A 27,835-nucleotide genomic window follows, 5' to 3' on the forward strand; every position below is an offset into this window, starting at 1 on the left:
CCAAGTGAGGCCCTGGGCTTCCTAACAAGTCACAGTATAATAAAGCAGGAAACAACTACATTAAATGTCTACAATACACACCAGAGGACACATCCAACCAATCTCCAGCATAAAGCTATACACATTTCAGGGCACTAAGGAATTTAACAATCTCTGTGAAAGAATAATTTATAACTAATACCAAGGCTCAATGGACTGGGGGTGCAACTTTATAGACATATCAGTTGAGAATAATAACAACAGCAGAACAGAGTTACTGCCTTACATACTTTAAAGGGGAAGGAAATAAGAATTGGGTCATTTTTTTCCTTTAAAATTAAATAAAGGCAGCTCCCCAGTGGGAGGCCCTGAGCTTTTTCTAACCAGTATTGCACCTTTAATACCTGAATATACAATTTCAAGCTGTTGCATGCAGCTTTGTCTCCTTTTTAAAAGTACACACCACAAAATGTTCTCTCTCTTTAAAAACAAAAGTTTACACTTTAAGGTTACACAATTCTAGTATTATACCTCCTCTGGTTCATTACCAAACAACAAGTATGCAGTTACCAAAGTTACAGAAGGATTCCATTTATACAATGAATACATTTTGTTAAAAATATTCTATGTATATTTTTCCTCTCCATATGGACACCGTGTCTAGTCCCACTTTTCATTATGCTGCCGGCTGAGTACTGAGTACGGGTACTTTTTAAGTATTGAAGTGTATACAAGGCTCTCACTTTGTAACCTGTAGCATATAAATGCGACAAAGCATGTTAAAAAGTTTCCACGTTTAACAGCCAATGAAAATAATCAAAATACTGAGGCAATGAAAAAGGGCATGTTAACAACATTTGAGTGCCTTACCTGCAGACGACACTGAAAACCATCATCACACCACAATAAAAAGAAAGGAGGGGGAAATGCCCCTGTCCTGTCCCCAAAGGATCCAACTGACTGCTTCACAGTCCGTTGAAAAACCTCAGGGGAAAGCCATAATTTTTTTCAATGGCTCCAGGAGACTTATCCAGAAAGAAGGGACCCCTCTACTAGTAATGTCTAGCAAAATCAGAATTATTACTTTGTAGTATTAAAATGAATAAATTTGAAATTGCTTTTGCAACCGAAAAATACCAAGACTTCTAGGTGATTGGAGACGTGATGATAGTAATTTCAAGCGTCTATGTCTATTTTAAAACATCCATAAAGTGAAACCTTTATGATGGAATGACATTCTTCAAATCAGAAGAGTGATTTTACTTTATACCAAATTGTTCATAAATTTTGCATGTTGTTGTAAAATAATTGTTTCTTCCACTAAAGATTTCACTAGACTTTTAAGTTATGCAGAATATGAAAAACAGTACTTTCAATCAGTATCTTTCAACAGTAGATTTTCTAATTCAAAAGTTAATTTTTAATCTATTTAATTTTAAAGCCCATTTCTATTACAAAAAAAAGGAATCTTATTCGACTTTTCCTTGAACCAACCAATCCAATTTATACTTAATAAAACATTCTGCATAACTTTTAAACTAGTTTATATCGGGACAGAACACACACAGAACTAAGCCTTCTGGATTATGTTAACCACCAACATTGTATTATACCTCAACTTCATTAAAGTACAGATACCAGGAAAGAGGGGATGGGAAAAAAGGGAGGGGGAGGGCAGGCACAGGCAGCAGGGTTATGTTATTGATCTAAACAGTTTTCTAAACCAGATTGTGCCATCAATCAAAATGGTCAAACCGATTTAGACTTCTTAAAATCTCCAATGGGGAATAATCCTATAATTAATGATATACATTAATCTATAAAACACTATTGGATTTTTCTGTGTAGCAGGTGCACCTCAGGCCATAGTTCAAGGATTACGGGACCAAGATCTTCCGCATTATGTTCAACAGTTCCGAGTACAAACAGAAAGAAGTTGGGGACAAACATTGTGGAAAACAGCTGCATTCCTTTTCTGCAGTATATACACCAGGTATTTCAAGACAACCATTCAGAGACAGTTAGTTAAAAACCTACATTGTTAGAAAGGTTGTGTGTGTTCCATCCCAAGTCTATTATTACCCGGAGAGGCTTTTCACCTCTGGAAACCATGAAGGGAACTGAAAGCTCTAATTTCAAAACCATTCTTTGTTCTCCCCAACCCAACCAAGTAGATTGGCAGGGAAAAAAAGCAAACTGCCACATAATATATGCCATAAAGGTGACATTTCCATGTTTTAGAAGATAGCATGGGCTCAACAGATTGTCCATGGAAATGCAGAAATAAATTTATTATGTCTTTCAGTCCCTTCTTTCCATTGAAAATCCTATGGATGAAACAAAATTAGGTAAAAGGAGAAAAGGTTTGCTCTTACCCCATTCCACCGCGTCCTCCTCCCCGCCCACCTCTGCTCATGCCTCCACGATCAAATCCCCCTCTTCCCCTGCCCCGGTTATCAGGGCCACTCATGCTCCGGTTCTCTCCTGGTCCGGAAAATCCTCCAGACTCCTGCCCATAAACACCCATGCTACTGGGGTGGTCCTGTCGGAATGAACCTGAGGAAAGAGTCACATCTGTAAGCCATGGACCAGCATTTACACCACTGCCTGTTGTATACTCTCCTGGAATCACAGACTTCTCAATTGCAAGGCAGTAACCAAGGCATCATCCTCTTTACACTTGATAAAGCACCCCTAATCATAAGCTCTTTTAAGTTCAACAAAAACTGCTGGTTCATCAAAGCTGAAGTAACCTTACATAGTAAGGTTAGCCTAGTAAACCTCTCCCAAAAAAACAAAAAGCCCTCTGGCCAATAGTTTACAGGGTTCTGTAACTAGTAAGAGGTCTCTAAAAGATGCTTCTTAAAACTACACTCAACAAACAAGAAGGGGCTTGTTTCTTAGGGGCTTAGCATGTTGCTAAGGCTGGGCTCCATCAAGTGGTACTACTTATTTCACGTTCTTAGTAAGACATGCCCATGACTGGAATTTAATTAAACAACAACCTGGGTAGAGATTCAACTGTGAAGACAGTTTGAGGTTTTTTTTTTACTTCTTCACAGAAATAAAACTATTCTATAGGAAGGATTTTCTTCCCCTTTTTAGGTGTAAATGTTTAAAACAAAACCAAAACATAGTATTTACTTGACTATCAAAATTGCAGTAGTGTTCAGTAACTACCTGCTCCCTGTCAGTGAGTTGCAGTGGGAGGCCATAAGGAATACTGGCTTCACTCACTGCCTTTAACCTCCTCAAAGAGAGCAGAGTGGTAGTAAAACACTTTTTCTAGTCAGTTATGAACTCTCTTCCCTTTTTTTCTTGCAAGGCATAGTAGTAACAATTAAATTGAAGAAAAGCACTGAAGTCTTTATTAGGACTATTACCCAAGATGTTATACACTCAAGATGCATCCTGGAGTCCAAAAGTAAACAATGGTAAAGAACATCTATGTTCAGAAACTCCAAACGTAATTAATCACTTTTATTTGGTTTTCTCTCTTAGCAACTCACTCTGCTGCCCGTAGCTGCTGCTCTGTTGGCTATATTGACTTGGAGCCTGGCTGTAGGATCCAGTTTGGGGGGGGTAACTAGTGGGCGGCTGCTGCCCATAGCTGCTTTGTTGACCATAGCTACTCTGCTGTCCATAGCTGCTCGGCTGACCATAGGTGTTCTGCTGAGAGTAACTGCTCTGATCATAACTAGTCGGCTGTGTAGAAGAATAGCTGAAAGAAAGAAAGAAAAAAAGCTTTTTAGTAAGGAGAAGCTTGTTTCTTTAAGCCCCCTAAATATAAGACATTCATAGCATATGACAGAAATTAAAAAAAAAAAAAGGTTACTTTCTACATACCAATAATTTGAATTTAAAATAAACAATTATACAAAGCTTTAAATGAGAGGGGAAAACTATTTTAAAAAATCCCAACTGTAAGACCCCAGCCGGTTGGCCCAGTGGTAGAGCGTCGGCCTGGCGTGCAGGAGTCCCAGGTTCAATTCCCGGCCAGGACGCACAGGAGAAGAGCCCATCTGCTTCTCAACCCCTCCCACTCTCCTTCCTCTCTGTCTCTCTCTTCCCCTCCTGCAGCCAAGGCTCCACTGGAGCAAAGTTGGCCCTGGTGCTGAGGATGGCTCTACGGCCTCTGCCTCAGGCGCTAGAATAGCTCTGGTTGCAGCAGAGCATTGCCCCCTGGTGGGCATGCCGGGTGGATCCCGGTCGGGTGCATGCGGGAGTCTGACTGCCTCCCCGTTTCCAACTTCAGGAAAAAAAAATAATAAAAATAAATAAATAATTAAATTAAAAAAAATATCCCAACTGTAGCCTGACCAGGTGGTGGAGCAGTGGATAGAGCGTTGGACTGGGATGCGGAAGACTCAAGTTCCAGACCCCGAGGTCGCCAGCTTGAATGTGGGCTCAGCTGGTTTGAGCAAAAAGCTCACCAGCTTCAGCCCAAGGTCAAGGCACATATGAGAAAGCAATCAATGAACAACTAAGGTGTTGCAATGCGCAATGAAAAACTAATGATTGATGCTTCTCATCTCTCCATTCCTGTCTGTCTGTCCCTGTCTATCTCTCTCTGACTTTGTCTCTGTAAAAAAACCCAACTGTATAATATACAACCCTTAGAGAGCCTCTCCTTTTACCCTCTACCCCAGGGGTTGGGAACCTTTTTGGCTGAGAGAGCCATGAACGCCACATATTTTAAAATGTAATTCCGTGAGAGCCAGACAACGACCTATGTACGTTACGCATTATTCAATAAAAATTTGGTGCCCCAGAGGACAGCTGTGATTGGCTCCAGCCACCCACAACCATGAACATGAGCAGTAGGAAATGAATGAATTGTAATACATGAGAATGTTTTATATATATATATTTTTTCATTTTTCTGAAGCTGGAAACAGGGATAGACAGACAGACTCCTGCATGTGCCCGACCGGGATCCACCCGGCACGCCCACCATGGGGCGATGCTCTGCCCATCCTGGGCGTCGCCATGTTGCGACCAGAGCCACTCTAGCGCCTGAGGCAGAGGCCACAGAGCCATCCCCAGCGCCCGGGCCATCTTTGCTCCAATGGAGCCTTGGCTGCGGGAGGGGAAGAGAGAGACAGGGAGGAAAGCGCGGCGGAGGGGTGGAGAAGCAAATGGGCGCTTCTCCTGTGTGCCCTGGCCAGGAATCGAACCCGGGTCCTCCGCACGCTAGGCCAACGCTCTACCGCTGAGCCAACCGGCCAGGGCCTATATTTTTAACGTTTTTTTTTTAACTTAAAAATTTGTCTGCAAGCCAGATGCAACCATCAAAAGAGCCATATCGGCTCATGAGGTATAGGTTCCCGACCCCTGCTCTACCCCATTTAAACAAGTCCTTCTCTGCCAGACCAGGTGGTGACGCAGTGGATAGAGCATCAGACTAGGATGAGGAGGACCCAGGTTCGAAACCCCGAGGTTGCTGGCTTGATCGTGGAATCATAGACACGACCCAACGGTTGCTGGCTTGAGTCCAAAGGTCGCTGGCTTGAGCAAGGGGTCACTTGCTCTGCTGTAGCTCCCCCACCCCCAGTCAAGGCACATACGAGAAAGCAGTCAATGAACAACTAAGGAGACAACGGAGCTTCAATGAAGAATTTATGCTTATCTTTCTCCCTTCCTGTCTGGCTCTTCTAATCTGTCCCTCTCTCTGTCTCCCTCTGTGTCACAACAACAACAAAACAAGTTATTCTCAACTCAATACAAGGCAGATTTGGGAGCCCAACAGGAGGTATACATGTGCGCTCAGGGAAGATGGCCTCCATAAAACAGACACTGAGGAAAAAAAGCAATTAAGTGTGTCACTCAGTTCCAAGTCTGCCTTGAACGATGACAAGGATTTTTCTGAAGGTACCAGGCCAGTTGGTGGTGTGTGTCCACATAAAACGGGAAAATTTTCTCTTGAAGAGTCATCTAGTTTCAAATTGCTTTGCTATATATATGTAGTTTCAAACTTTACGAAATACCAATTGTATATGAAATTTGGGCATTAATAAAGAAAAGATACCCTGGCCGGTTGGCTCAATGGTAGAGCGTCAGTCTGGCGTGCAGGAGTCCCAGGTTCAATTTCCAGCCAGGGCACACAGGAGAAGCACCCATCTGCTTCTCCACCCCTCCCCCTCTCCTTCCTCTCTGTCTCTCTCTTTCCCTCCCGCAGCCAAGGCTCCATTGGAGCAACGTTTGCCCGGGCACTGAGGATGGCTCTGTGGCCTCTGCCTCAGGCGCTAGAGTGGCTCTGGTCGCAACAGAGCATCGCCCCCCTGGTGGGCGTGCCGGGTGGATCCTGGTAGGGCGCATGCGGGAGTCTGTCTGACTGCCTCCCCGTTTCTGGCTTCAGAAAAATACAAAAAAAAAAAAAAAAAAAAAAAAAAAAAAAAAAAAAAAGGTGAATAAAGAAACTTCAGAATCAAGGCACTGTATGCAAGATGAATGTTAACCAAAAATATATTCTTACACAGAAATAAAACTTTAAAGAACTCCGGATGAACCATGCTAATGAAAAACAAACAAAAAAAATTGATAAACCTATTTGATTTTAGAGAAAAGGAGAGAGAAAAACATTGATATGTGTTCCACTTATTTATGCACTCAGTGGTTGACTCTTGTACGTACCCTGACCGGGACCGAACATGCCATCCTGGTGCATCAGGACAACACTCCAACTAACTAAGCTACCAGGTCAGGACAAAAAAACAGTTTAAAGTACAGTTAAACTGAGCTTTTATCACCATATTCCTCACCACAGCAGTAATGTATTCAAGATCCTCTCTTCATCAAGTGGACCTATTCTCACTTCCTAGGCTCTTTGGAAGAACTGCTCGAAGTCCTGCCCACTGTTACTTCAAGTTGTACAGACACCCACAGTCAGCTGTTTTTGCCTGTTGCATTTTGTGTAAATCAATGAAATGAGTGTAAACAGGTAGTTGTTTCCTCTAGCAAACTTTAGCACAATTCAGGCAATTCACTTGAAAACTTGCTTCAAATGAAATGAGCACAACTTGCAGTTCTTCCTAGACATTGTAGATACTGGTGTGGTTAACGTAAGACAAAGAATGCAAAACAAACAAACCTGTTACCAAAAGAAAAGGTCTTAGCTCAATGAACCTCTGAGTTGTTAAACATGAAATGTTTAAGGTAAAGTTCCTTTCTTTTTTAAAAAAAAATGTCCTGTAGCTTTACTTGCTTTCAAATACTTGTTTCTCAGCCCTGGCCGGTTGGCTCAGCGGTAGAGCGTCGGCCTAGCGTGCGGAGGACCCGGGTTCGATTCCCGGCCAGGGCACACAGGAGAAGCGCCCATTTGCTTCTCCACCACTCCGCCGCACTTTTCTCTCTCTCTCTTCCCCTCCCGCAGCCGAGGCTCCATTGGAGCAAAGATGGCCCGGGCGCTGGGGATGGCTCCTTGGCCTCTGCCCCAGGTGCTAGAGTGGCTCTGGTCGCAATATGGCGACGCCCAGGATGGGCAGAGCATCGCCCCCTGGTGGGCAGAGCGTTGCCCCTGGTGGGCGTACCGGGTGGATCCCAGTTGGGCGCATGCGGGAGTCTGTCTGTCTCTCCCTGTTTCCAGCTTCAGAAAAAAAAAAAAAAATACTTGTTTCTCAGCCATCTGAATTTTTTCTTAGCAAGAGAGAGAGACAAGAGAGGGACAGACAGGAAGGGAGAGAGATGAGAAGCATCCACTTGTACAGTTGCAACACCTTAGTTGTTCATTGCTTGCTTTCTCATATGTACCGCAACAGAGTGGGGGCCCTCCAGATGAGCTAGTGACCCCTTGCTCAAGCTAGTAACCATGGGATCATGTCTAAGATCCCATACTCCATCTGGCGACCCCGCAGTTTCGAACCTGGGTCCTCAGCGTCCCAGGTCTACACTCTATCCACTGCGCCACCACCTGGTCAGGCTCAGCCAACCTGAATTAACTGAGAGAGCAAAATCAAATAACCTAGAGCAGTAAAAATTTTGTTTGTACTTGGAGAGAAGAGTTATTGGCTGCCAGGTATGGCTATGGGAACCCAGGACTGAGGTTTTAAAGTAACAATATATAATCGGGTTATCACTGGGAGTCTGAGAATATGTATCACCTGAGCAAGCGAAGCAGGATGGTCCACAGCCTGAAAAAAACTTTTATTTTACTGGTTCACCTACCACAAGAACAAAGACACTGACCTGGTAGGAGGGTACGATGGCGGTGCCGTGACTGGCTGCATGGGGTAGCTCCCAGGTACCTGGGGATAACTGTAGTTACTCTGCCCATATCCCAGGCTGGGCTGGTTGTAACCCCCTGTGCTAGATTGAGGTTGACTAGTCTCAGCGGGTTTGTTACCATCCTGTGGTCTAAAAGGAGAAATAAAAGTGAGACTTTTTATTCTCAACCACCAAACTCTTGGGTAAGAACTCTAGAAATCTAAGAGCAATATGCAGTTAGGATTGAGTTGGGAGATAAATACAACTGTAAAATGAACTACATCAAACCCAGTGTCGGTCCAACTGTATTTGCGAAGAGAATACTAAGGAAGGGGATGAATTAATCACATCCACAGAAGAGACGTCAATGTGCTCCTTTCGTTCCATATTAATATAATAGCTCTAAAATGTAGTTACAGTATTTTGTGCTGCAAACTTAGATAATCTGAGAGGAGAGATAATTTGTTAGGAAAGAAAATGCTATTTCTCAAAAAGGACAGTTAAGAAACAAGACACTTTAACAATAATGCAAGTTTTAGGTTAGAGTAACATAATAAGTCCATGGCATTTACAGATTTGGACTACCTGTACATTTATGTTTGTCATTTATTAAGAACAAACCCACAATAAAACATTTTTAGCTTGGACTGTCATAACTTGCCTCAAAGTCTCCATAATGAAAAAATACCACCCCTACTCAGATGAACTAGGAAATATCCTTGTTAAGTGAGGAAAATCAGTCCCAAACCCAAGGGGAAAAAAACAGTGGTTTCTATCAGTTCTCTGCTCTAACATTTTTCAATAGCGCTATAGCAAAGTGAGCTGCCCCAAGAATCAGTAGGCAGACCAGAGAGGATGGGGAAGTACTGGTTTCTCCAAAGAGCTAAAATGGGTCACAAACCCACTCTTCTTTCCAGCAGAAAAGGGTATAGCTGTTACTGATCATGAGACAGATAGCTGTTTTAAAATGGCAAGGATTGAAAATTAAGGAAAAAGACACCAAAAGGGATGATTTATTAAAAAAAGTTACTATTGTACATAAAACCCTCCAGCTATCCAACAGGCTTGCGGATATCCTGTTGCAATGGAGCATCAAATGGGATTTCAAACATTTGTTAACACTTTTAAATGCTGATGTCAACTGGAACAGGGCACTACAGGAATCAGTTAGTTTACCTAACTACTGCACAGGCTGTCTAGCAGATTTAAACTATCAAGTAGCTCTGATTACTCACTGTGCATAGAAGTAATTTCATGAGTGTTTGCCAGAGCTAATTTCTTACCTCTACAGCAGACAAAAAGTCTAGGTTACAAGTTGATGTGTTGTTTATTCCCTAAAAAATCTTCTTTCAAATCAGAATTCAATGTTCCTTCAAGACTGTATGCAGAAGCCACCTAAGTGCATTGCCTAAAGCAAAGACCTGAAATCTTCTGTTAAGTAATAATTAATAATGTTTACCTGCTAATCAGTCATGGAGTATGAACTTTGCCCAAATTCACCCCATAGCAGGGTACCCAGTTAAGAATTTATAAATGCCTGTGGTTATTTAGATCACTGCGCCACTACATAATCTGGAGAAAATCATGTCAACTCCTTAGGCTGACTTTCCAGATATGAACATATCCTTTACTGACAATTGGACACATGACTGTTTCTTAAAACCATATGATGCCACCTCCCCTCCCCATCCCCACACTGTGTATTACCATGATTTTTACCAGAGAAAGCTGTTACCCATTCACAGGGCCAATAAAACCAAAGGTAAAAGCATCAAAAGTATAATTCTATCAGTTGTTCTGTTGTGAGAGAAACCACACACTCAATATTCTCCTCTCCTACCCCAATAGGTCTCTCTTCTGAGATTAAACCACCACTCACTGACAATTCTTATTCTGGCCCCTGAATGGCACCACTTCTCCACTAAATGGAGAATAATGTGTGATATCTTTTAGTACATTACTGTAAATGGCTAAGAACACAGTCAACACAGAAGAGTGTGTGAGAACCATTAAAAAGAAACCAAGTCATGGATTATCTAAGTGTGCACAGTTGCTCTCTCCCAAAAACTCCAGGTAGATGCACTGTAGAGTTAGGAAGAGGTGAACATGGCCTTACCTTGCAGGTGCAGTGGCTGCCGGCTGCTGCCCATAGGCCGGGTAAGCAGGCTGAGTGCCATATGCAGACTGAGCTGCATAGGAGGCCTGGGTGGTAGTGACCGTTGCAGTGGTGGTATCATAAGCACCAGTGCCATACCCCTGGACAGGCTGACTGTATGCCTGGGGGGCAGCTGGAGTAGAGTAACCTAAAACAAAAGAGAGCAATGTTAGCTTTCTGGCTCCTCAGAGATCTGCCTAGATACTAATTATCAGAACAATTTGTAAACCACCTACTTTCAACCATCACAATATTTAACCCCATTAAATATTTCCCTTTTAGTAAGAGTAGCAACAGTTCAATATTTAAAACTTAGATTCTCTTAAAACATCCAGTCTTCAGAAAAGCACATTTTTTGCTCTAAGACCACACCTAACAGAAAGGAGGGCAGAGTATGCTATAGAAAAGTGTTGGTATAGAAAACAGGGAGCCTCTGCTCCTCTTTCCCCAAGGATCTAACAGAAGACAAGTCTGCTTTTGCTAATTCTACACTGGTTTTACTACCAGGCCTCTTAACAAGTTTCTCAACTAAATATTCGAGAAAAGCCTCCCAACCAAGAATAAAAGGTCCCAGAGAAAGGGAAGTAAAAGGCAATGACATCAGTTCACGTTTACTATAAGAAAAGCGAAATTCTAGAAAATGTGCTTAATTTTTTAGTGGGAGATGTTAACCATTGATTGAATACATCTAAAAATTGCTAATTTTGTTTTAGGTAACAACTGAAAAAATGCTTGCTACCACATTAAGATATGAAGTGGCACATGAGTTATAAAGATACAATGCAGCCTGACCAGGTGGTGGCGCAGTGGATAGAGCGTCAGACTGGGATGCCGAGGACCCAGGTTTGAGACCTCGAGGTCGCCAGCTTGAGCGCGGGCTCATCTGGTTTGAGCAAAAGCTCACCAGCTTGGACCCAAGGTCGCTGGCTCGAGAGAGGGGTTACTCGGTCTGCTGAAGGCCCACGGTCAAGGCACATATGAGAAAGCAATCAATGAACTAAGGTGTCACAATGCGCAACAAAAAACTATCGATTGATGCTTCTTATCTCTCTCTGTTCCTGTCTGTCTGTCCCTGCCTATCCCTCTGTCTCTGTAAAAAAAAAAAAAGATATAATGCAGATTATATTTGCTTAAGTATAACCAACAAAGGTAATCCTATATTTAACTTCTTTGGTAAATTAAACTTTTTTTTAATTTTTTTTATTTATTCATTTTAGAAAGGAGAGAGAGAGGGGAAGAGAGCAAAGAGAGAGAAGGGGGGAGGAGCAGGAAGCATCAACTCCCATGTGCCTTGACCAGGCAAGCCCAGGGTTTCGAACCGGCGACCTCAGCATTTCCAGGTCGACGCTTTATCCACTGTGCCACCACAGATCAGGCTAAATTAAACTTTTAAAAAAAATTAAACTTAACTTAAACTTAGAAGTTGTTTTTTTTTTTTAAATCTTTTAAAAGTAAAGGTTTTCAGAAAATAAAACCATTTGTTTCTAGGCTGGACATCAAATGGCCCACTTCCATTCCTCTCTTAGTTCACTTACCACGAGCAACAAGGTCTTTTTCCTGCTCACCAATACTGGAGGGTAGACTCTAGAGCCCCCTTACTATTTCTCTAAACAAGTGTCACAGAGACCTGCTCTCAGAGACCAAGACAGATTCTTGTTCTAGTTCCTGCCTTTGCCAGACCAGGCAGAATCCATGTGTCCTTTCACCTGGAACTTGGGTTTGAAGCCTGACTACTCCCCTGCCCCCCACTCAAATCTGCAGCTCCTAACTTGAGTTCCTTTCCTGTGAGAGATGCTACAACCTTTCCTGCTGCTGGGTTTTCCTCCCTCCTAGTCAAAAAGCACAAGTAAGCCACACAATAAAGAGTCAGGTCTAGTGGTCAGCATTTATACCCTCAAAGAAAAATCTCACTGAAGTAAAAAAAAAGTTTCAGTGCTAAAAACAAATCCTGAATCAAGACTGCTGATTTTAGTTAAGATTTAGGACCTAAACTTCACAGGGCATAACTTTATTCTACATCCCAAACATTTTTGGGAAATTCTGAAATTATGTACAAGGATAGCAATTTTCTCCTCAGAACAAAACAGGAAGCCTCAAACAATGGAAGTTTTTTGAGTTGGCATGTTGTTCATTTGAACGTTTTATATTAAAACTTCTGTGCTGAGTCCTAACATCAATCATATAAAGCACTCATTTATTTAAATTTAACTGAAATCTAATTCCACCTACCCTATTACTCCTACACAGATATTTTTTTCCCTATGTGACAGGCCATCTACAAGATTTATAAGAAGAGCAATTAAAAACAAAAACAACAAAACAAAGTGATCAGGAAAATAACTGTCATAAAACTACACAGCAACAGAGCCTTGTAGTGATAAAGATTACAGTAAGAGAGAGGTTAATTAATAATCTTTTAATTAATCTATAGTACCAACACAAGCAGCCAAGCAAAATGGACAAAAATTAACAGAGCAAAATGATTTAATGACAATAAAAAAGGACCAACAGCAAAAAGACAACAGATCTACTATGTGCTGACAACTTTAAAAAAGGTACTAAAAAAATTACAAACAACCAAAATTTTTGTTCAGCTTGAACAGTAAAAATTCAAGTTCAAGATCTCTTTCCAATTAATAGAGATTTACATAGCCTCCCTTGGCATAAAATAATTTAAAATTCTAGAAGAGGAAAATTGTCTTTTTCCATTATTTCCAATAATTATTAAATTGACTTTTACAATCAATGTAAAGGCAGCATGAGGTAAGGAAAAAAATAGCAAGTGTGCTTGAACCCACTAGTAACTCTCAGGGTTCTACATAGTTTGGTTCAGTTTGTTTGCACATCAGGTTTAAATTTGGTTCCTACACACCAAAAGTTCAAGGGAGCATTAAGAGGGGTGTGTGTGAAGGGGTCCTCCATAAACCGTAAAGTGTATGCAAACATTCCTCATTATTAAGTTCAATCTCATGCTCATCAAAGTCACTGGTTTCTGTATTAGAATGTCTTATACTTTTTGTGATCACAGACTCTTAACAATGAGACTTTTTCAATCAATGACAATGTAAATACATTGAGAGTCTAGAAGACAACTGCATTTTCTGTAAGAGATTTTATCATGATCTAGATCTAGGGATTCCAGAGGCTAGATTATTTATTTTTAAATGTTTCAAAAATGGCTGAAGGTAGTAAAAAACTTCTAGTTATAAAATAAGTCATGGTGATAGCATGGTGATTAATAATACTGCATCATATAAAGCTGTCCCTTGGTTTTGGATTCCCTGTAATCTAAGGATGTTCAAGTTCCTTATATAAAATGGCATAGAACAATGCATATATATTTGAAAGCTGCTAAGAGCACAGATCTTAAAAGTTTTCATCAAAAGAAAATACATTATAACCATGTGTGGTGATGAATGCAACATACTATGGTGAACATTTCACAATATAGTAATATAAATCATTTTATGTTGTACACTTGAAACTGTTGTTAATCATATTCAATAAAAAATGTAATAGCGTGAATAAAGTTCAACTTAACAATTTCAAAATTCTCTGCTAAAATTCAACTACACAGTTCAACTTTTCCTAAAGTTGTAAATATCACTAACAAAAGTTTAAACATTTCCCAATCTATTCAAGATATGTATTAGCTAGATTAGGAAATACTCCCCATCAGTCCAGGACACAGTCACTCAATAAGCCAAATTACAAATAGGTTCCCCATACTAAAGACACTGAATCTAGTCTAAAAAAGTTTTTATATCTGTTAAGACTTCTGTATTAAATATTCTTTAATAATAACTAGTAGTAATAATAATAAAGATGGGAATGGGTGGGGAGAAGGTAGGTATCTTAAAACATTTACACAGCACTAACACAAAACTAATGTAAAATTTTCACATACTCCACTCTCAACCCCAGTATCTAAATAGTTTATTCTAATTGTTGTTTATTTTTTAGCTCCCTGAAATACTGTTTACATATGTGTATATACATGACATACTATGAATTAAAATAACTCATTAACACTTAAATATAAAATAAAATGTGTCCAGACTGGAAACCAACAGACAGACAAACATAATTAACATGCAGGGTGACAGTCTTCACCTCCAAATAAATCTAATCATGCATCTATCCTTTAGGAAATATGGGGAAATCAGCTGGGGAATAGTCATCTGAAATACCTTTGGAAAGGTGAACTTTTATTAAGGCTTGAAAAAAAAAAAAAAAAAGGTAAAATAAAACAAAGCAGAACCTTTCCCCAAATCACATAAAGAAAAAGACATGGATCTGCGAATGACACCTGAAGCAGTTTTCCATTAGCACCTTGTTGTGTATGATGTTAGAAAGTCTGAGAGTTAAACAATGAAAACACCTAGAGGGTTAACATTACAGGGTTAAACAAGATGGAAAGCATTTCCCATGCAAGAATGAGCAGGATAGTCAAACCTGTACTGGTCCCTTCTACTGTGGAAAGCACAAAACAAAAAGTAGAGGGTACACTATCAGATGAAGCAAACAGATGTAAAAATCAGTTTGATTTTTTTTTTAGCAGCTCAGTTTAAGAAGGCTCATTCTTACCCAGTATTAGCATTAGCATAATCTTTTTATATAGTCTCCATTTTGTTGTGAGATTATTCAATACACTGTATAAAATAGTTAAAAAGAAATGTTCTTTTCTCCCTTGGCATTTATCCCACCCACATTTTATTAGCTAGCTCTCAAAGAGAATATAAGGGAAAAGGAAAAATAGAAAAAAAATTGGCTCCTCCTAAGAATAAAGGATCCCCAAATGGCAAGATACACCAGAATATAAACCAAAGAGCATAAGTAACAAACTCCTTAGCAAACACCCTAGCTGGTGTGACTCAAAAGTATCTCCAAGGCAGGTTTTACCTGTGGGAGGCTGTCCGTAAGAAGTTGCATAGGCTGTCTGCCCATAGGTAGCAGTGGTCTGAGCCTGGGTATAGCTTACATCAGTGGGCTGTCCATAGGTTCCATAACTTTGTTGCCCATATGCCTGCTCGAAGAAAATGGATGCAAATACTTCATATATATAAACTTCGTATTTTAGCAAAAACAACCAAACCCAACTTACTTCTAAGTTTCTAAGTTGGGGAACCAAAGTTAAAATTACTGCTTTCAAGTAAAATGACTTTTAAAAGTGATCGCAGTATTATAAATATTTGTTTTATCTGATTCACTCATATTTTTGTGAAAAACAAAACGAAACAAATAAAAAATCCTACAAAAAAGAGTTCGTGAGATAATTAGAAGTGCAGTTAACTATACAGGAAACTAATACTCTCAAGGGATGAGCAATAAGGAAACAGGTGTATAATTTCCTGCACCAAGTGTAGCAGTTTTAGCAACTGGAAACAGTATTAGAAAGACAAAATTAAGGAAGAAAGCCTGACCAGGGGGTGGCGCAGTGGATATAACGTCGGACTGGGATGCCGAGGACCCAGGTTCGAGACTCCAAGGTCGCCAGCTTGAGCGCGGGCTCATATGGTTTGAGCAAAAGCTCTCCAGCTTGGACTCAAGGTCGCTGGCTTGAGCAAGGGCTTACTCGGTCTGCTGAAGGCCCACGGTCAAGGCACATAGGAGAAAGCAATCAATGAACTAAGGTGTCACAACGAAAAACCAGTGATCGATGCTTCTCATCTTTCTCCGTTCCTGTCTGTCTTGTCCCTATCTCTCTCTCTCTCTGACTCTCGCTGTCTGTTAAAAAAAAAACCACACACAAAAAATAAAAATGTGACTAAACTCTGTAGACAATTTTGAAAACCAGATTTTCAGCAGGACAGATTTCACTTTCAAGAAAATGAATTAGGCTCTGGCCAGTTGGCTCAGCGGTAGAGCGTCGGCCTAGCATGCGGAGGACCCGGGTTCGATTCCTGGCCAGGGCACACAGGAGAAGCGCCCATTTGCTTCTCCACCCCTCCGCCGCGCCTTCTTCTCTGTCTCTCTCTTCCCCTCCCGCAGCCAAGGCTCCATTGGAGCAAAGATGGCCCGGGCGCTGGGGATGGCTCTGTGGCCTCTGCCTCAGGCGCTAGCGTGGCTCTGGTCGCAACATGGCGATCCCCAGGATGGGCAGAGCATCGCCCCCTGGTGGGCAGAGCATCGCACCATGGTGGGCGTGCCGGGTGGATCCCGGTCGGGCGCATGCGGGAGTCTGTCTGACTGTCTCTCCCTGTTTCCAGCTTCAGAAAAATGCAAAAGAAAATGCAAAAAAAAAAAAAAAAAAAAGAATTAGAACACTGCATATCTCCTTAAGGTTACAATGTCAACAGCACTTTTTGAATTTGGACATCAGAAATACAGAAAACCTGGCAAAGAACGAGGTATCTTTCAGTTATGTAATATTTGCCAGACATCACATTTTGCCTGTCCTAGAAAGTTTCCATGGCAGAGTTATTAGTACTCATTTTAAACCACAGACCATTTCAAAATCTGAAGTCAGTTTGAGAACACTAGTAAGCTAATTTCTAGAATCTGTTGGCCTAGGTTAGGGGTCCCCAAACTACGCCCCCCTGAGGCCATTTATCCGCCCCCCCCCCCCGCCACACTTCTGGAAGGCGCACCTCTTTCATTGGTGGTCAGTGAGAGCATAGTTCCTATTGAAATACTGGTCAGTTTGTTGATTTAAATTTACTTGTTCTTTATTTTAAATATTGTATTTGTTCCCATTTTGTTTTTTTACTTTAAAATAAGATGTGTAGTGTGCACAGGGATTTGTTCATAACTTTTTTTTATAGTATGGCCCTCCAATGGTCTGAGGGACAGTGAACTGGCCCCCTGTGTAAAAAGTTTGGGGACCCCTGGCCTAGGTTTTTAAACAGACGCATGTACTGGAGAGCTCAGATGTTCCATAGCTATGTAGCTGTAAGAGCTGACCCATCATCCATTTACTATGTGCCATTGGCAAATGCCTTAACATCTATGCATTGCAACATTTTCATTTGCAAAATGTCATGATACCACCTTCCTCTGTTGACTGTTGTAGAACTGAGTAAAATAAATGTAAGTATAATTAAGTACATAGAGAAACCCAGCATAGAGCAGGGTACCTAACTTGAGAAATGACACCAGAAAAATACGGAGAGCTAGCAACTTCTCTTTTGTGGATGGTTTCATTTATAATGGCATTCCCACTGGGAAAGTTCTAAATGACTGGTTATTTTACAATTACAAGCACATTACACTTTTCTATTACCTAATTTTAAAAAAAGTTCTAGCCCTGGCTGGATGGATAGCTTAGTTGGTTAGAGCATCATCCTGACACACAAAGGTTGTGGGTTCGCTCCCGGGTCAGGGCACATAAAAGAACAGATTTGTGTTTCTGTCTGTCTGTCTGTCTGTCTGTCTCTCTCTCTCTCTCCCTTATCTCTCTAAAATCAATATAAATTTTTTAAAAAAATAAATAAAAATTTTAAAAGTTCCAATGGCTGATATAAACATTTTACTTGGGAATACAGCTACATATATTTATCTTAAAGATTACCTGGGTGGTCTGTGCATATCCTTGCGTGGGCTGAGCGGTGTAAGCACTATAGCTGTAAGAGAAATTAAATGCAAGAACTGAATACAGACATTCAGATTCCACTATGAAATTTTCCACAACTACAGCAGGTTCTGTACTCTAAAAACATCGATCACATAATATACTGTGTAAAAGACTGACTTACCCCTGCTGGGCTGCAGCTTGGCTGTAGGTACTGTAATCTAGAGAAAACAAGAGAAAATAAGTGTGAAGTCAGCAAAGACAAGAAGGGAAAAAAGGGGGAAGAAATTCAAGTGGCAGGAAGATGAATTCTTTCAACTGTTTAGAGGACTTAAAGGCCAGCAGAGATCCAAATGAGTCTTCTTTATTTCGTAACACCAACCCAAAAAATGAGTCTCAGCCAGTTAAACTCAGAAGGTTGAATAGAGTGCCAAATAATGAGGTCAAGATCAGCTGATCTGGCAGAGAAACTTTTTATGTTCCCATGACCATAGACTGTCATTTCAAATACCTGATCACCAACCTAAGACTAACAGAGAATAAGACAAACTAGTAAGATTCAAAGTTTTATCTTCATATAAAAAGGAGGCAGCCTGACCTGTGGTGGCACAGTGGATAGAGCGCCAACCTGGAAAGCTAAGGTCCCTGGTTCGAAACCCCAGGCTTGCCCAGTCAAGGAACATACGAGAAGCAATCAATGAACAACTAAAGTGAAACAACTATGATATTGCTTTCTCTCTCTCTAATTCATAAATAAGATCTAAAATAAGTAAATACCATAAAAAAGGAAAAAAGGATGCAAGTGGCATTAATGTTCAACACCAGACTTCTTATATTAATAGTCCTATCTCAGAAACTAGTTTTTTATTGCTCCCTCACTTTAGCAAATTAGACCAACCTTACTTAATTCCCAAGCAGGACTATGAAATGGAATGGCAGAAAACAGAAAAGTCATCTCAATCTAGTGTTTCAGAGGGTTTGCTGACTGTATCAGGGCTACATCTGTACAATAACTCAAAAGCTAGAACGTTATAAATCCCAGCAAAGCAGAGTGAAGGCAGACTCCTGATCACTGACAGAGAAAGCATTTAATCTTTTTAAAACTCAAAATGATTTTAATTTAAACTGCCACAATTTTTCTTCCCCTCTCTTCTTTTTCTAAGTAAAACTTCCTGTTATTTTCCTTTCCATAAGGGACAAAAAAATTCTGGCCCAGTAAAGTGTCTATAAGTAGTGAAAACAAATAGAAAATGATTAAGTTTTTACAGCACTACTGAATTAAACATATATATTTTATTTATTTTAAACATGTATTTATTTTAAAGTTAAAGTAATTATTTCTTAAAATTCTATCAATTCTTTTGCTCTCCACAAAAAATACATCTTATTCTGTTAGAAGACAGTACTACCGCCATTAGGGCCAAACAAAAAGGTTCTTTCTATTCCATTCAAATAATAGTACCTCATCTTAAAGCAACAGTTTGACATCAGAGCTTTCCATGCAGGGGGTTCCACTCCTACTCCATTCAAAAGCCTGCCTCAGAGCCTACCTGGCCTGAGAGCATTTTCCTGAATTCATCTCTTTTAAGTCAGTTCATCCTTCTACCTCTATACTATACCTGACTACTTTCTTTTCTTTGTACGCCGTGGACTCAAAACCCTGAATCATCAATATTATCAAAGCATTTGACCAAAGGATATGAATTGATTTGCCTAAAACAACCCGAAGGCATGTGAAGGTTAAACCTCAAGGTATTTTCAACAGCACTACAAGCTTTGCTCTCTCTGTGGCAATGAGAAAGTAAACTCAAATCATCTCCTTCCAATGTGGTATTCACAAAATAAACACACCAAGAAAGCATAAAAACATAAACATTTCAACCTACATTTTGCTGAGATTTCTGTGTGACATCGAAGTTCAATGTTTGCAGGAGAACTTTTATACAAGAGTGATTATGTAAAACATGAACTTGGCAAAGCTGGTATGTAACAAGCAATGTTCTCAGATCAGTGTAAAACTAGACTTAGCCACACATTGGTGCTCTAAAGGAGGTAGCAAATTTGTTTCATGAGAACTTATAGACCTAAGAGCACACACATTTATAGCTTCAAAAATGCTATAGTCACACACTGGGTCAGATTATTTAGCAATCAGTTATTTTTGTTTTTAACCTACAAAGGTGCAAATGAAGACCACTAAAAATGGAAGGCTTGAGAGAGAGGGGGCTGTGATCCACATGGGCCTATAGTGTGTGTGCAATGTTCTTTTCTTGATCTGACTGGGAGTTACTTGGTAGTTTGCTTTGTAATTCTTTGTTAAATGGACACATACTGTATTTTAGGTACTTTTAAATATATGACATAAGTGAGGAGAAAAAATACTTTACCCAAGAAAGTGGCTGTTTTAGGGTGGTCACTATCCAAACTGTATAGATTTAGAGCAGTGGTTCTCAACCTGTGGGTCGCGACCCACAGGTTGAGAACCGCTGATTTAGAGCTTTAAACTAGATAAGGAGTGCAAGTATGGAACAATTTTGTAGGTGCCAAAATGCTTTGCTTAAAGGTCAGAAGGGTTCAAAAAGCTCTGAAAAGGTCTAGCCAAACTCCTTTATTTTGAAGAAAAGGAAGCCAAAGTTCAGAAACTCCCCAAAGGTCCCACAGACCGCCCCACCACTGTGTCTACATAAACAGCAATTAGGAATTATAATATAGTAGTACATGGTGGGTAGCAGTAAACAGAGTCTGAGCAAAGTAGACATAAAAATCCTTGTCATATCTGATGAAAATTTCTACATACATATTTTGACTGTCCTTTAGAGAGGACGATCCCCCTTACAAAACTCAAACACTGCAGGGAAAAAGGAAAGTGGAAAGGGCTCTGAGGAAACCATTCCCCCCAGGACGGCTTGGACTGTGGTATTTCAAGAGTCCTATCTTTTCTAGGGGCACTCTGTATCCTGGCACCAAAAACCAGCATTTACCTGTCTGATTACTGAACATACAGCTGGGGCGAGTTCTTAAACTGCCCTTAAAAGTCGCTGGATTCTGGACTCAGTTCAATTACAACTCTGAAGGACCCACAGCACTTCCCGTCTTTCTCTGGTCTTCTCCCACTGCCTTTAAACCCTGGAGTGAGGCCGCCTAAGAATACCAAATGCCCCACCCCCCTTAATAACTTCAGGTTCGTGCAGCAACTGACTGCAAACTGCAGGTCATGTTTAGGTTACACGCAAAACCCTCCTTGCAGCAGGGACCCGACCACCCCCGCCCCGACATTACATTCGAGCTCCCACCCCGGGGCTCTCTCCAGGTCCGCTCCGCGCCTCCTTCCCTCTCCCGTTATCAATCCACAGAATTAACAAGCCAGTCGGTTTACCCTAGGGCGAACAAATGTGAGAGACGCCTGTTGAGGCCTAATTCAAATGCCAATTCGGGCCTTTTGTTTCTCCGAGGTCAAAGAAGCCAGACACATCTTTCCGCAAGGCTTTCTGGCCTCACACCCCGGTCCGGTCTTATTATACAACGGGTCTCCCTCGGCGTTGGCTGAAAAATTGCCCTGGGAAGCCACTTAATTGCTTTTTGGGGCGGGAAGGAGGTGAGATTAACGCTAAAAACGAAGAAGCCCGAGGGAACAGCCGACTTGGGGGGGGATTTCGAGGGGGAGCTCAATCCGTACAGAGCCCAGTCGGGCAGAAGTTCGGCCTGGGGCTAGAGCTCGCCAAGCGGGCAGGTAGGCGGCCCCGGCCGCGAGGATGACGGGGCTCTCGCTCATAGGCCGGCGCCCCTCGGCTCACAAGTCCGCTATGCCTTTTTTGTTTATTTGCGCCCCCCCCCCCCGTTTCTCGGTGACCAGACTCATCGCCCTTGGGCTTGGGCAGCCTCCCTGGAAACGGGGTGGGGAGAGCCTGAGGCCGCGTGCTCGCGGCTTTTCGAACCGTCCGGTTCCCCACCTCCAGTTTCGGGTCCTGGGCTCTACGCCTGCCCCCCCCCCCCCGCACGCGAGGCCCCAGAGGCCGCCGGCTCCGCCCACATGGCGGGCAGCTCGGAGCGCGAGGCCCGACGGACGCCACACAATGGAGGCCGCCCAAGGCTCCCCGCGCCCCCACCGCCGCGAGCCCTCGCACAGCGGGGGCGCTGGAAGGTTCCAGAACCGGCCTGCCAGGTGGGGGAGGGGAGAGAAACGCGGATCCTCGAGCTCGTCGGGCCTTGGCGGGTACCTCACACCCTTCTCAGAAACTCCATTCAGTCATTCCGGCCACTCCCAGAGGCAAACGACCCCCAACTCGAGTGTCCTGCCCGTCGCCGACGCGACCGCATTTTCCCCACACTCACCCGTGGACGCCATTTTCTCTCCTTCCTTCTCGTTCTCTCAACGTCCGTCTCCCTCTCGCTTTCCCTCTAGGCGCCGCACTGCGCAGGCGCGAAATCCGCAACCTTGGGCGCTACCATTGGGCCAAGCCACGGGGGTGGGGGAAGGAAGGATGAACTATAGCTTCTTCGTCCTCTCGCCCGCAACGCTTGCCTTAATCCTCTCTCAAAAGGCCGTGACGCGTGGGCTAAAATAGTACTGAAGGAACTGGAGCAGCAGATAAACGGGTCTTGGTATCACGGCGGAGTGATTCACCGCACGAGGCTAAATTGTTCGCAGTGGTCACGTCCCCTGGCACTAGGGACCGTCTCTGAAGAGTTTGCCTTGAAGGGAAACGGAGGCCGGCGGGAGGGCTGGGGGAAGGGACCTGGGCCTGGAACAACTGCTGACTAATTCGCAGACGGCGGGGGAGGGGGTACCGCGCCGGCCGGCCGACCGGGGTCTCGCGCTGCAGTGCAAGCAGAAGGGGCTCAGGGCGCTCGGGCCTCGGCGGGAAGCCAGAGTACCTACTCCCTGCTGGGGGCCTCGCCTGCCCTTCCGGGGGCGAGGGCGCGCCCCGCAGTGAGTACCCCGGAGACGTGGCCGGAGCCGGCGGGCTTGATGGAAGACCCCGAATTTAGTGCTCGGCCCCGAGAGCCCCCAGTAACGGTCGCGGTCGAGAAGGGCCTTTAATCTTCACTCATCTGATACCCTTGTTTTTACAGAAGGGGAAACTGAGGCCTAAGGATTTGGGGTAGTTTTCCTAAAGTCGCAGACCTGAGTACAACCTATTCCTTGGGACCTCCCACTCTCTCCATCACGCGGAAGAATCTTCCCGGTCCTTCCATTCCTAGTCTGTCCTGCGGCTTCCCAAAAAGGTAGGCAGGGTCCGATGGTGCATAGCCCCATTTTACAGATGAAAAGACTGTGGCCCCGACGGTTCAAGTCTCAGTTCTGTTTGTCCATGGGGGTGTCCTTCGCCCTTGCTAAGCCTAGTGAGGAGGGCGAATAGTTGTGAGGAGGCTTGCAAGTGGGTGCCATGGCTTCTGGTACGGGTGGCTCCTGACTGCTTTCCCGGACTCAACCTTCAACCCAGTCTCACCCAAATCCCTCGTCGGATGTGGTGCCAAGCTAGTGTCTTTCAGTGAGCACATAGAAAGCACCAGCTATGTGTGAGGAGCATCCTGGGGGACTTGGTAATGAGTAAAAGGGGTAACTCCCAGTCTCTCCTGCTCAGACCACCTGCCAGGGAGAAAGACAAGCTAAGCTGTGCGCATTGGCTGGGATAAGATCCGTGATGTAGGGGCAAGAGAAGGGGATGGGGATATTTCAGCTGGGCTTCAGAGGGTGCCAAGGCGTTTGCCCGTTGAAGATGGCGGCAGAGCAGCTTTTTACATTTTCCTGCAGGAAACTGGTAGGTGGGTTTTGATGCTTAGGTTGCCCTTGGCAAAGGAGCAGACGAGGTGGCCTTGTCGCTGAGATTTTGCTTCCTGCGCTGTGAAATCAGTTCAGTGGGACTCTTGAGACAGACAGGCCTGGCCAGAGGTGAGGGTGTTTAGCAGGGTTTGGAGGACAGGCTGGATATGAGGAAAGAGAACAGGAGGAAAAGCCTTGCCGTGTGGGCAGGGAATGGGCACGTTTGAAGGCCAGAGTTTGAACCGTGAGGTTGCAGCAGCTGCCTCCATGTTGAGGCCTCCTCTCGGGGCTAGTGGCTACATCTGCCTCTCACAATTAGCTGGGATGGCTACAGTTAAATGAGCAGGAGCTATGGGCTGCCTTAGTCATTCCTTTTTCTCATCCTAGGAAGAAAGGATTTTCTTAATCCCCATTTTACAGAAGAGGAAGGAAGATTGCCAGGGATATACAACAGGAAGAAGTGGGTACTGGAAGGTTCCTGTGAAAAGGAGGGTTAGGGCCACAGGGTCTGGGTTTAGGGCTCTGGAAGGGAACAGCTCAGTACATTGTCACTTTGAATGCACTCAGTGGGTGGAACTCCTGCTGCCCCTCCTCACACCCTTCTGTCCCACCCCTTCCCTAATCTCCCTGCCCTTTGGCTGGTCTCTCTACCCCTTGCCATCTGGAGATCTAAAGCAGGGCAGTGTGGCGGGGGTGGGGGTGGGGGTGTGTGTTGGGGTTGGTTTGCAGTGGGAGGGAAGCGGAGGAAAGCTAGAGAGGTCCTTGAATTTGCCTGGGGAGACTGTGTCCCTCATTTTGGGGGTTCAGGGCCTCAGTTCAAGTTCTCTGGCCCTGTACCCCTCACCCCAGGCTCTTCTTCAGGCCCCATCAGTGTTCAGGGCCCCTTTGGCCTGCCTTTTCCCCATCGTCACACACAGGCTGGGAGACTGGCAGGATGGCTAAGCACATGGTTAGGATCTGAGCTCCCCTATGGCCAAATTGCTGGGCCTGTCTCTCCAGCCTCAGTTCCTACGTCAGTAAAACGGAGCTGTTGGTAGGGTAATCAAAAGGAAGTCAGATAAAAGCTGCAATAATAACTGTTACTATTCTCCTTTATCCATAGTTCACAGCCCCAAGACGGCCCCTGACCACCTTCAACTGAGCTATGTGTGACAGAAGCCAACTGTCCCCAGCGCTGCCTCTTGCTTCCTCAGTCCTAATGTTGCTAATGAGCAGTCTGTGGCTGGTGGGGGCTGGCCCCAGCCTTACTCTGGCACCGGAGCTGTTGCTGGACCCCTGGCAGGGTGAGGACTGGCCACAGTGCCTTGGAGGAGGCAGGAGACTGGCTGTAGGGCCTGAGACCAGTTGGCAGGAGTGGCATGCTTCTTGCAGTGGTCAGGCAGGGATAGGACCTGGTACACCAGGGAGGGTCAGCCTTGGATGGGAGCATGCCCAGCTTATCCACATCCAAAGAGGGCAGAGGAGCTAGCAGAGGGGCAAGGGCGTATAGATAGGTTCTTTTCAGAAGGCTTCCCGTTCTGATGGCTTTCCACTGAGGCTTTTAGCTAAGCATAAGAATGGGGGAGAGGTGCTGGGAGTTTGAGGGGTGACTCTGGCCGAATACCTGTTTCCCAATAACAGCAGCTTCCATTTACATTTGAGGGACCCAGATGATGCTCACAGAGGTTAAGTGACTCATCTATAGTTGGTTGCTCTTGAGAAGACTGAGTGGTGGGTCTGGCTTGTTTTGTTTAACGCAATAGGGGAGCAGCCACAGTGTTTGGAAGCCCTTGGTTCCCTCCATGAGTGATTGCTGTCAGTGGGCAGACTTTAGCTCCTGGGGAGGGGAGGCTTAGCGGGTGGGCCTGGCAGAGGGTAGTTCCGAACTGGCATATCTGGGACATCCTAGGGGATTGGGGCCACTAACCTGGCACATAAACCCCTTCTCTCTCCTAGCACACCGGCTGCTGACCCATGCTCTGGGCCACAAGGCCCTTTCCAGCCTACTTTTGAGTCTGCTGCTCCTGCCTGTGCTGGGCTGGCAGCAGGAATTGCACCTGGGCACACTGCGGTTCCTGCATGCCTCCACCCTGCTCGCCCTGGCTGCTGGGCTAACGGCTGTGCTGCTGGCAGGACTTGGGGTGTCCAGTGCAGCTGGTGGCTGTGGGTACATGCCTGTCCACCTGGCCATGCTGGCGGGGCAGGGTTATTGCCCTAGACAGCCCCATGGAGCTCTGCCACCATGGCTATTGCCATGGCTGCTGCTTTCCCTGACACCGCTGCTCACCTCCGAGCCATCCTTCCTGCAGCTCTTCTGTGGCCTCCTTGCTGGCCTGGCCTGTATCCTTTGCCTGGACCCTGGGCCTTTGTGGACATGTGGGTTGCGGCTGGGACCCCAGGGTCCCTGGGAAAGAAGTGACACAAATGGGTCAGCCCCAACAGTGACAGAAAGCTGTGCACACATATTCCAGAAGCATCTCCAAGTCCTCTAGCCAGGGGGCACGTAGCCAGGTGGAAGTGCCAATTATTATTTAAAGGGGAACTCAGGAGGCCTGAGGTAGCGCAAGGAGGTACCTACCATGGACCACCCCAGTGGAGGTGGCATCTAAGCTGAGAAGTGCAGGATGAGGGGTTCAGTTAAAGAAAAGAGAGAAAGGAGAGAGTGGCCAGGCAGAGGGCGCACAGTGCAAAGGCCAGGGGTGAGAGTGAGCCGGGGCTCTCTGGGTGTTGAAAGGGGGAGCCACTTGTGGCTGGTGGTGCATGTGCATTAAACACAGGCTTTTGCTCCAAAGATACTTAACACCTGTTGAAGAAAACAGCGTAATCGGAGAGAACAGTGGGCACAGGCAGACACCCATAGCTGTTTAGGATTAGGGACATGAGCTGCTGAGGCCTTGCTGAATCCTGGAGCGGGGGGCATGTTGCTCTGCCTGAGAGGGGTAGGGGCATGTGGCAGTGGGCTCAAGGATGTGCCTCATCACAGACCTGGGCAGGTAGGTGGGGCTCTGTGAACAACTGGGCAGCAGTGGCTGCAACGGGACAAGACAGGTTTTTGGGATGAGGCACATCTGGCTCCACCCCTTACTGGCTGAGTAGCACCAGGCAGGTCTCTTTTCCTCTCGGAACTTCCATTGCTGACTAGGGTGACAACATATCCCTTGCAGGGCCATAGTGATGAGACATGAGGGAATGCCCATCATAAGCTTGGCGCAGGGCCTGGCATGTGGGGTGGGCTCCCTCATGGCTGGTTTTGGTTTTCCTTGACCAGATGCCCTTCCTTGGGCAGACAGATGCAGCCGGAGCCTTCCGGTGGCTGGAGCTCTCTGAGCTGCGTCTGCAGGCACTGCAGGAGGGCTTCCTGTGCAGGGCCTTGGCAGGGTGCTGGCCGCTCAGGCTCCTCCCAGCTCCAGGCAGTGTGGCTGAGCTGCCTGTCACCCATCCTGGAGTGAGGTGAGGCTGATGCCAAGGGCAGCAGGCCCGGTGGTAGAAGCTGTGGCCATGGCTGGCAGTCAGGCCCTCCTGTGCTTCTGCCCTCCAGGCTTTCCACCCCTGGACCTCCTTACATGGCCTCCTCTAGTCTCTGGTCCCACAGTGAAGGCTCAGCCCTATTCCCACCAGGCCTGGGGCCTGTGCAGCCCACCTGGGAGAGCTCCTCAGAGGTGGGCCTGGCCTGGACTGAGCCCAGCTTCCCCCCAGGGACTCCGCTGTGGGAAGCCCTAGATGAGCAGATGCTGCAGGAGGGCATCCAGGCCTCGCTCCTTGAGGGGCCAGCCCAAGTTCCCAACACTCCACTATGGCTGCCTACATCCTCCGTCTCCTCTCTACGGTAAGACAGGGTGGGTAGGGGTGGGGTCCCCTGGTGTGGGGCTGGAGGTGGCCCTGACACTCTCCCTGTCCCCTCCATCTCACAGGCTGCAGCAGCTGGAGCGTATGGGCTTCCCCACAGAGCAGGCAGTGGTGGCCCTGGCAGCCACAGGTCGTGTCGAGGGTGCCATGTCACTGCTGGTCAGCGGGGAGGTGGGTGCTGAGGCCTGGGTGACTCAGGGGAGGGGTGGGCCTGCCTACCCCAAGGGTCCTGGGCCCCCCTAGTATAGCAGGCCCTCACGTAACAAGATGTGTGGCCTATGGATGGGTAGCCCAAGTCCCAGCCGTGTGTGCCTAGTCACAGTGGGAGCAGGAGACACCCCGTCAGCAACCTGCACTGGTACTGTTTAGAATAAAAACCAGTTCACTTTTCAACCTGGAC

General features: G+C 45.0%; 2 protein-coding genes across 5 annotated transcripts in view; one reads left to right on the forward strand and one right to left on the reverse strand.

Annotated features, from left to right (window-relative positions):
* Positions 1-22,312, reverse strand: part of EWSR1 (EWS RNA binding protein 1) — a 32,028-nt gene extending 9,716 nt beyond the window's left edge. For both annotated transcript variants that reach the window (XM_066260211.1, XM_066260210.1), the window contains exons 1-8: positions 22,179-22,312; positions 18,031-18,067; positions 17,847-17,898; positions 15,239-15,362; positions 10,298-10,484; positions 8,164-8,331; positions 3,489-3,700; positions 2,355-2,535 (exon numbers count right to left, since the gene is read on the reverse strand). In XM_066260211.1, coding sequence (XP_066116308.1) covers positions 2,355-2,535; positions 3,489-3,700; positions 8,164-8,331; positions 10,298-10,484; positions 15,239-15,362; positions 17,847-17,898; positions 18,031-18,067; positions 22,179-22,191 — 974 coding nt within the window. In that variant the 5' untranslated portion in view covers positions 22,192-22,312. The remainder of the gene's footprint in view (positions 1-2,354; positions 2,536-3,488; positions 3,701-8,163; positions 8,332-10,297; positions 10,485-15,238; positions 15,363-17,846; positions 17,899-18,030; positions 18,068-22,178) is intronic.
* Positions 21,886-27,834, forward strand: RHBDD3 (rhomboid domain containing 3). 3 transcript variants are annotated; one of them, XM_066260224.1, is made up of 8 exons: positions 21,886-22,008; positions 22,920-23,072; positions 23,998-24,070; positions 24,713-24,893; positions 25,546-25,929; positions 26,880-27,039; positions 27,128-27,415; positions 27,501-27,834. In XM_066260224.1, exons 4-8 carry the CDS (start codon positions 24,755-24,757, stop codon positions 27,676-27,678), a joined length of 1,149 nt encoding a protein of 382 aa, XP_066116321.1. In that variant the 5' UTR covers positions 21,886-22,008; positions 22,920-23,072; positions 23,998-24,070; positions 24,713-24,754; the 3' UTR covers positions 27,679-27,834. The 3 variants fall into 3 exon arrangements, with proteins under 3 accessions (XP_066116321.1, XP_066116318.1, XP_066116320.1); XM_066260221.1 differs by lacking the exon at positions 21,886-22,008 and adding an exon at positions 22,459-22,776; XM_066260223.1 differs by lacking the exons at positions 21,886-22,008; positions 23,998-24,070 and adding an exon at positions 22,459-22,776.
* Position 27,835: the final 1 nt, after the last annotated feature.

The sequence above is a fragment of the Saccopteryx bilineata genome, chromosome 2 (genome assembly GCF_036850765.1).
Source record: "Saccopteryx bilineata isolate mSacBil1 chromosome 2, mSacBil1_pri_phased_curated, whole genome shotgun sequence".
In the NCBI taxonomy this organism is placed as follows: Eukaryota; Metazoa; Chordata; class Mammalia; order Chiroptera; family Emballonuridae; genus Saccopteryx; species Saccopteryx bilineata.

Coding starts and splice junctions, on each gene's coding strand:
- RHBDD3 (XM_066260224.1), top strand. CDS start 24,755: ATGTGTGACAGAAGCCAACTGTCCCCAGCGCTGCCTCTTGCTTCCTCA. Junction 24,894..25,545: donor GTTGCTGGACCCCTGGCAGG/GTGAGGACTGGC, acceptor TCTCTCTCCTAG/CACACCGGCTGCTGACCCAT. Junction 25,930..26,879: donor CCTCCTTGCTGGCCTGGCCT/GTATCCTTTGCC, acceptor TTGGGCAGACAG/ATGCAGCCGGAGCCTTCCGG.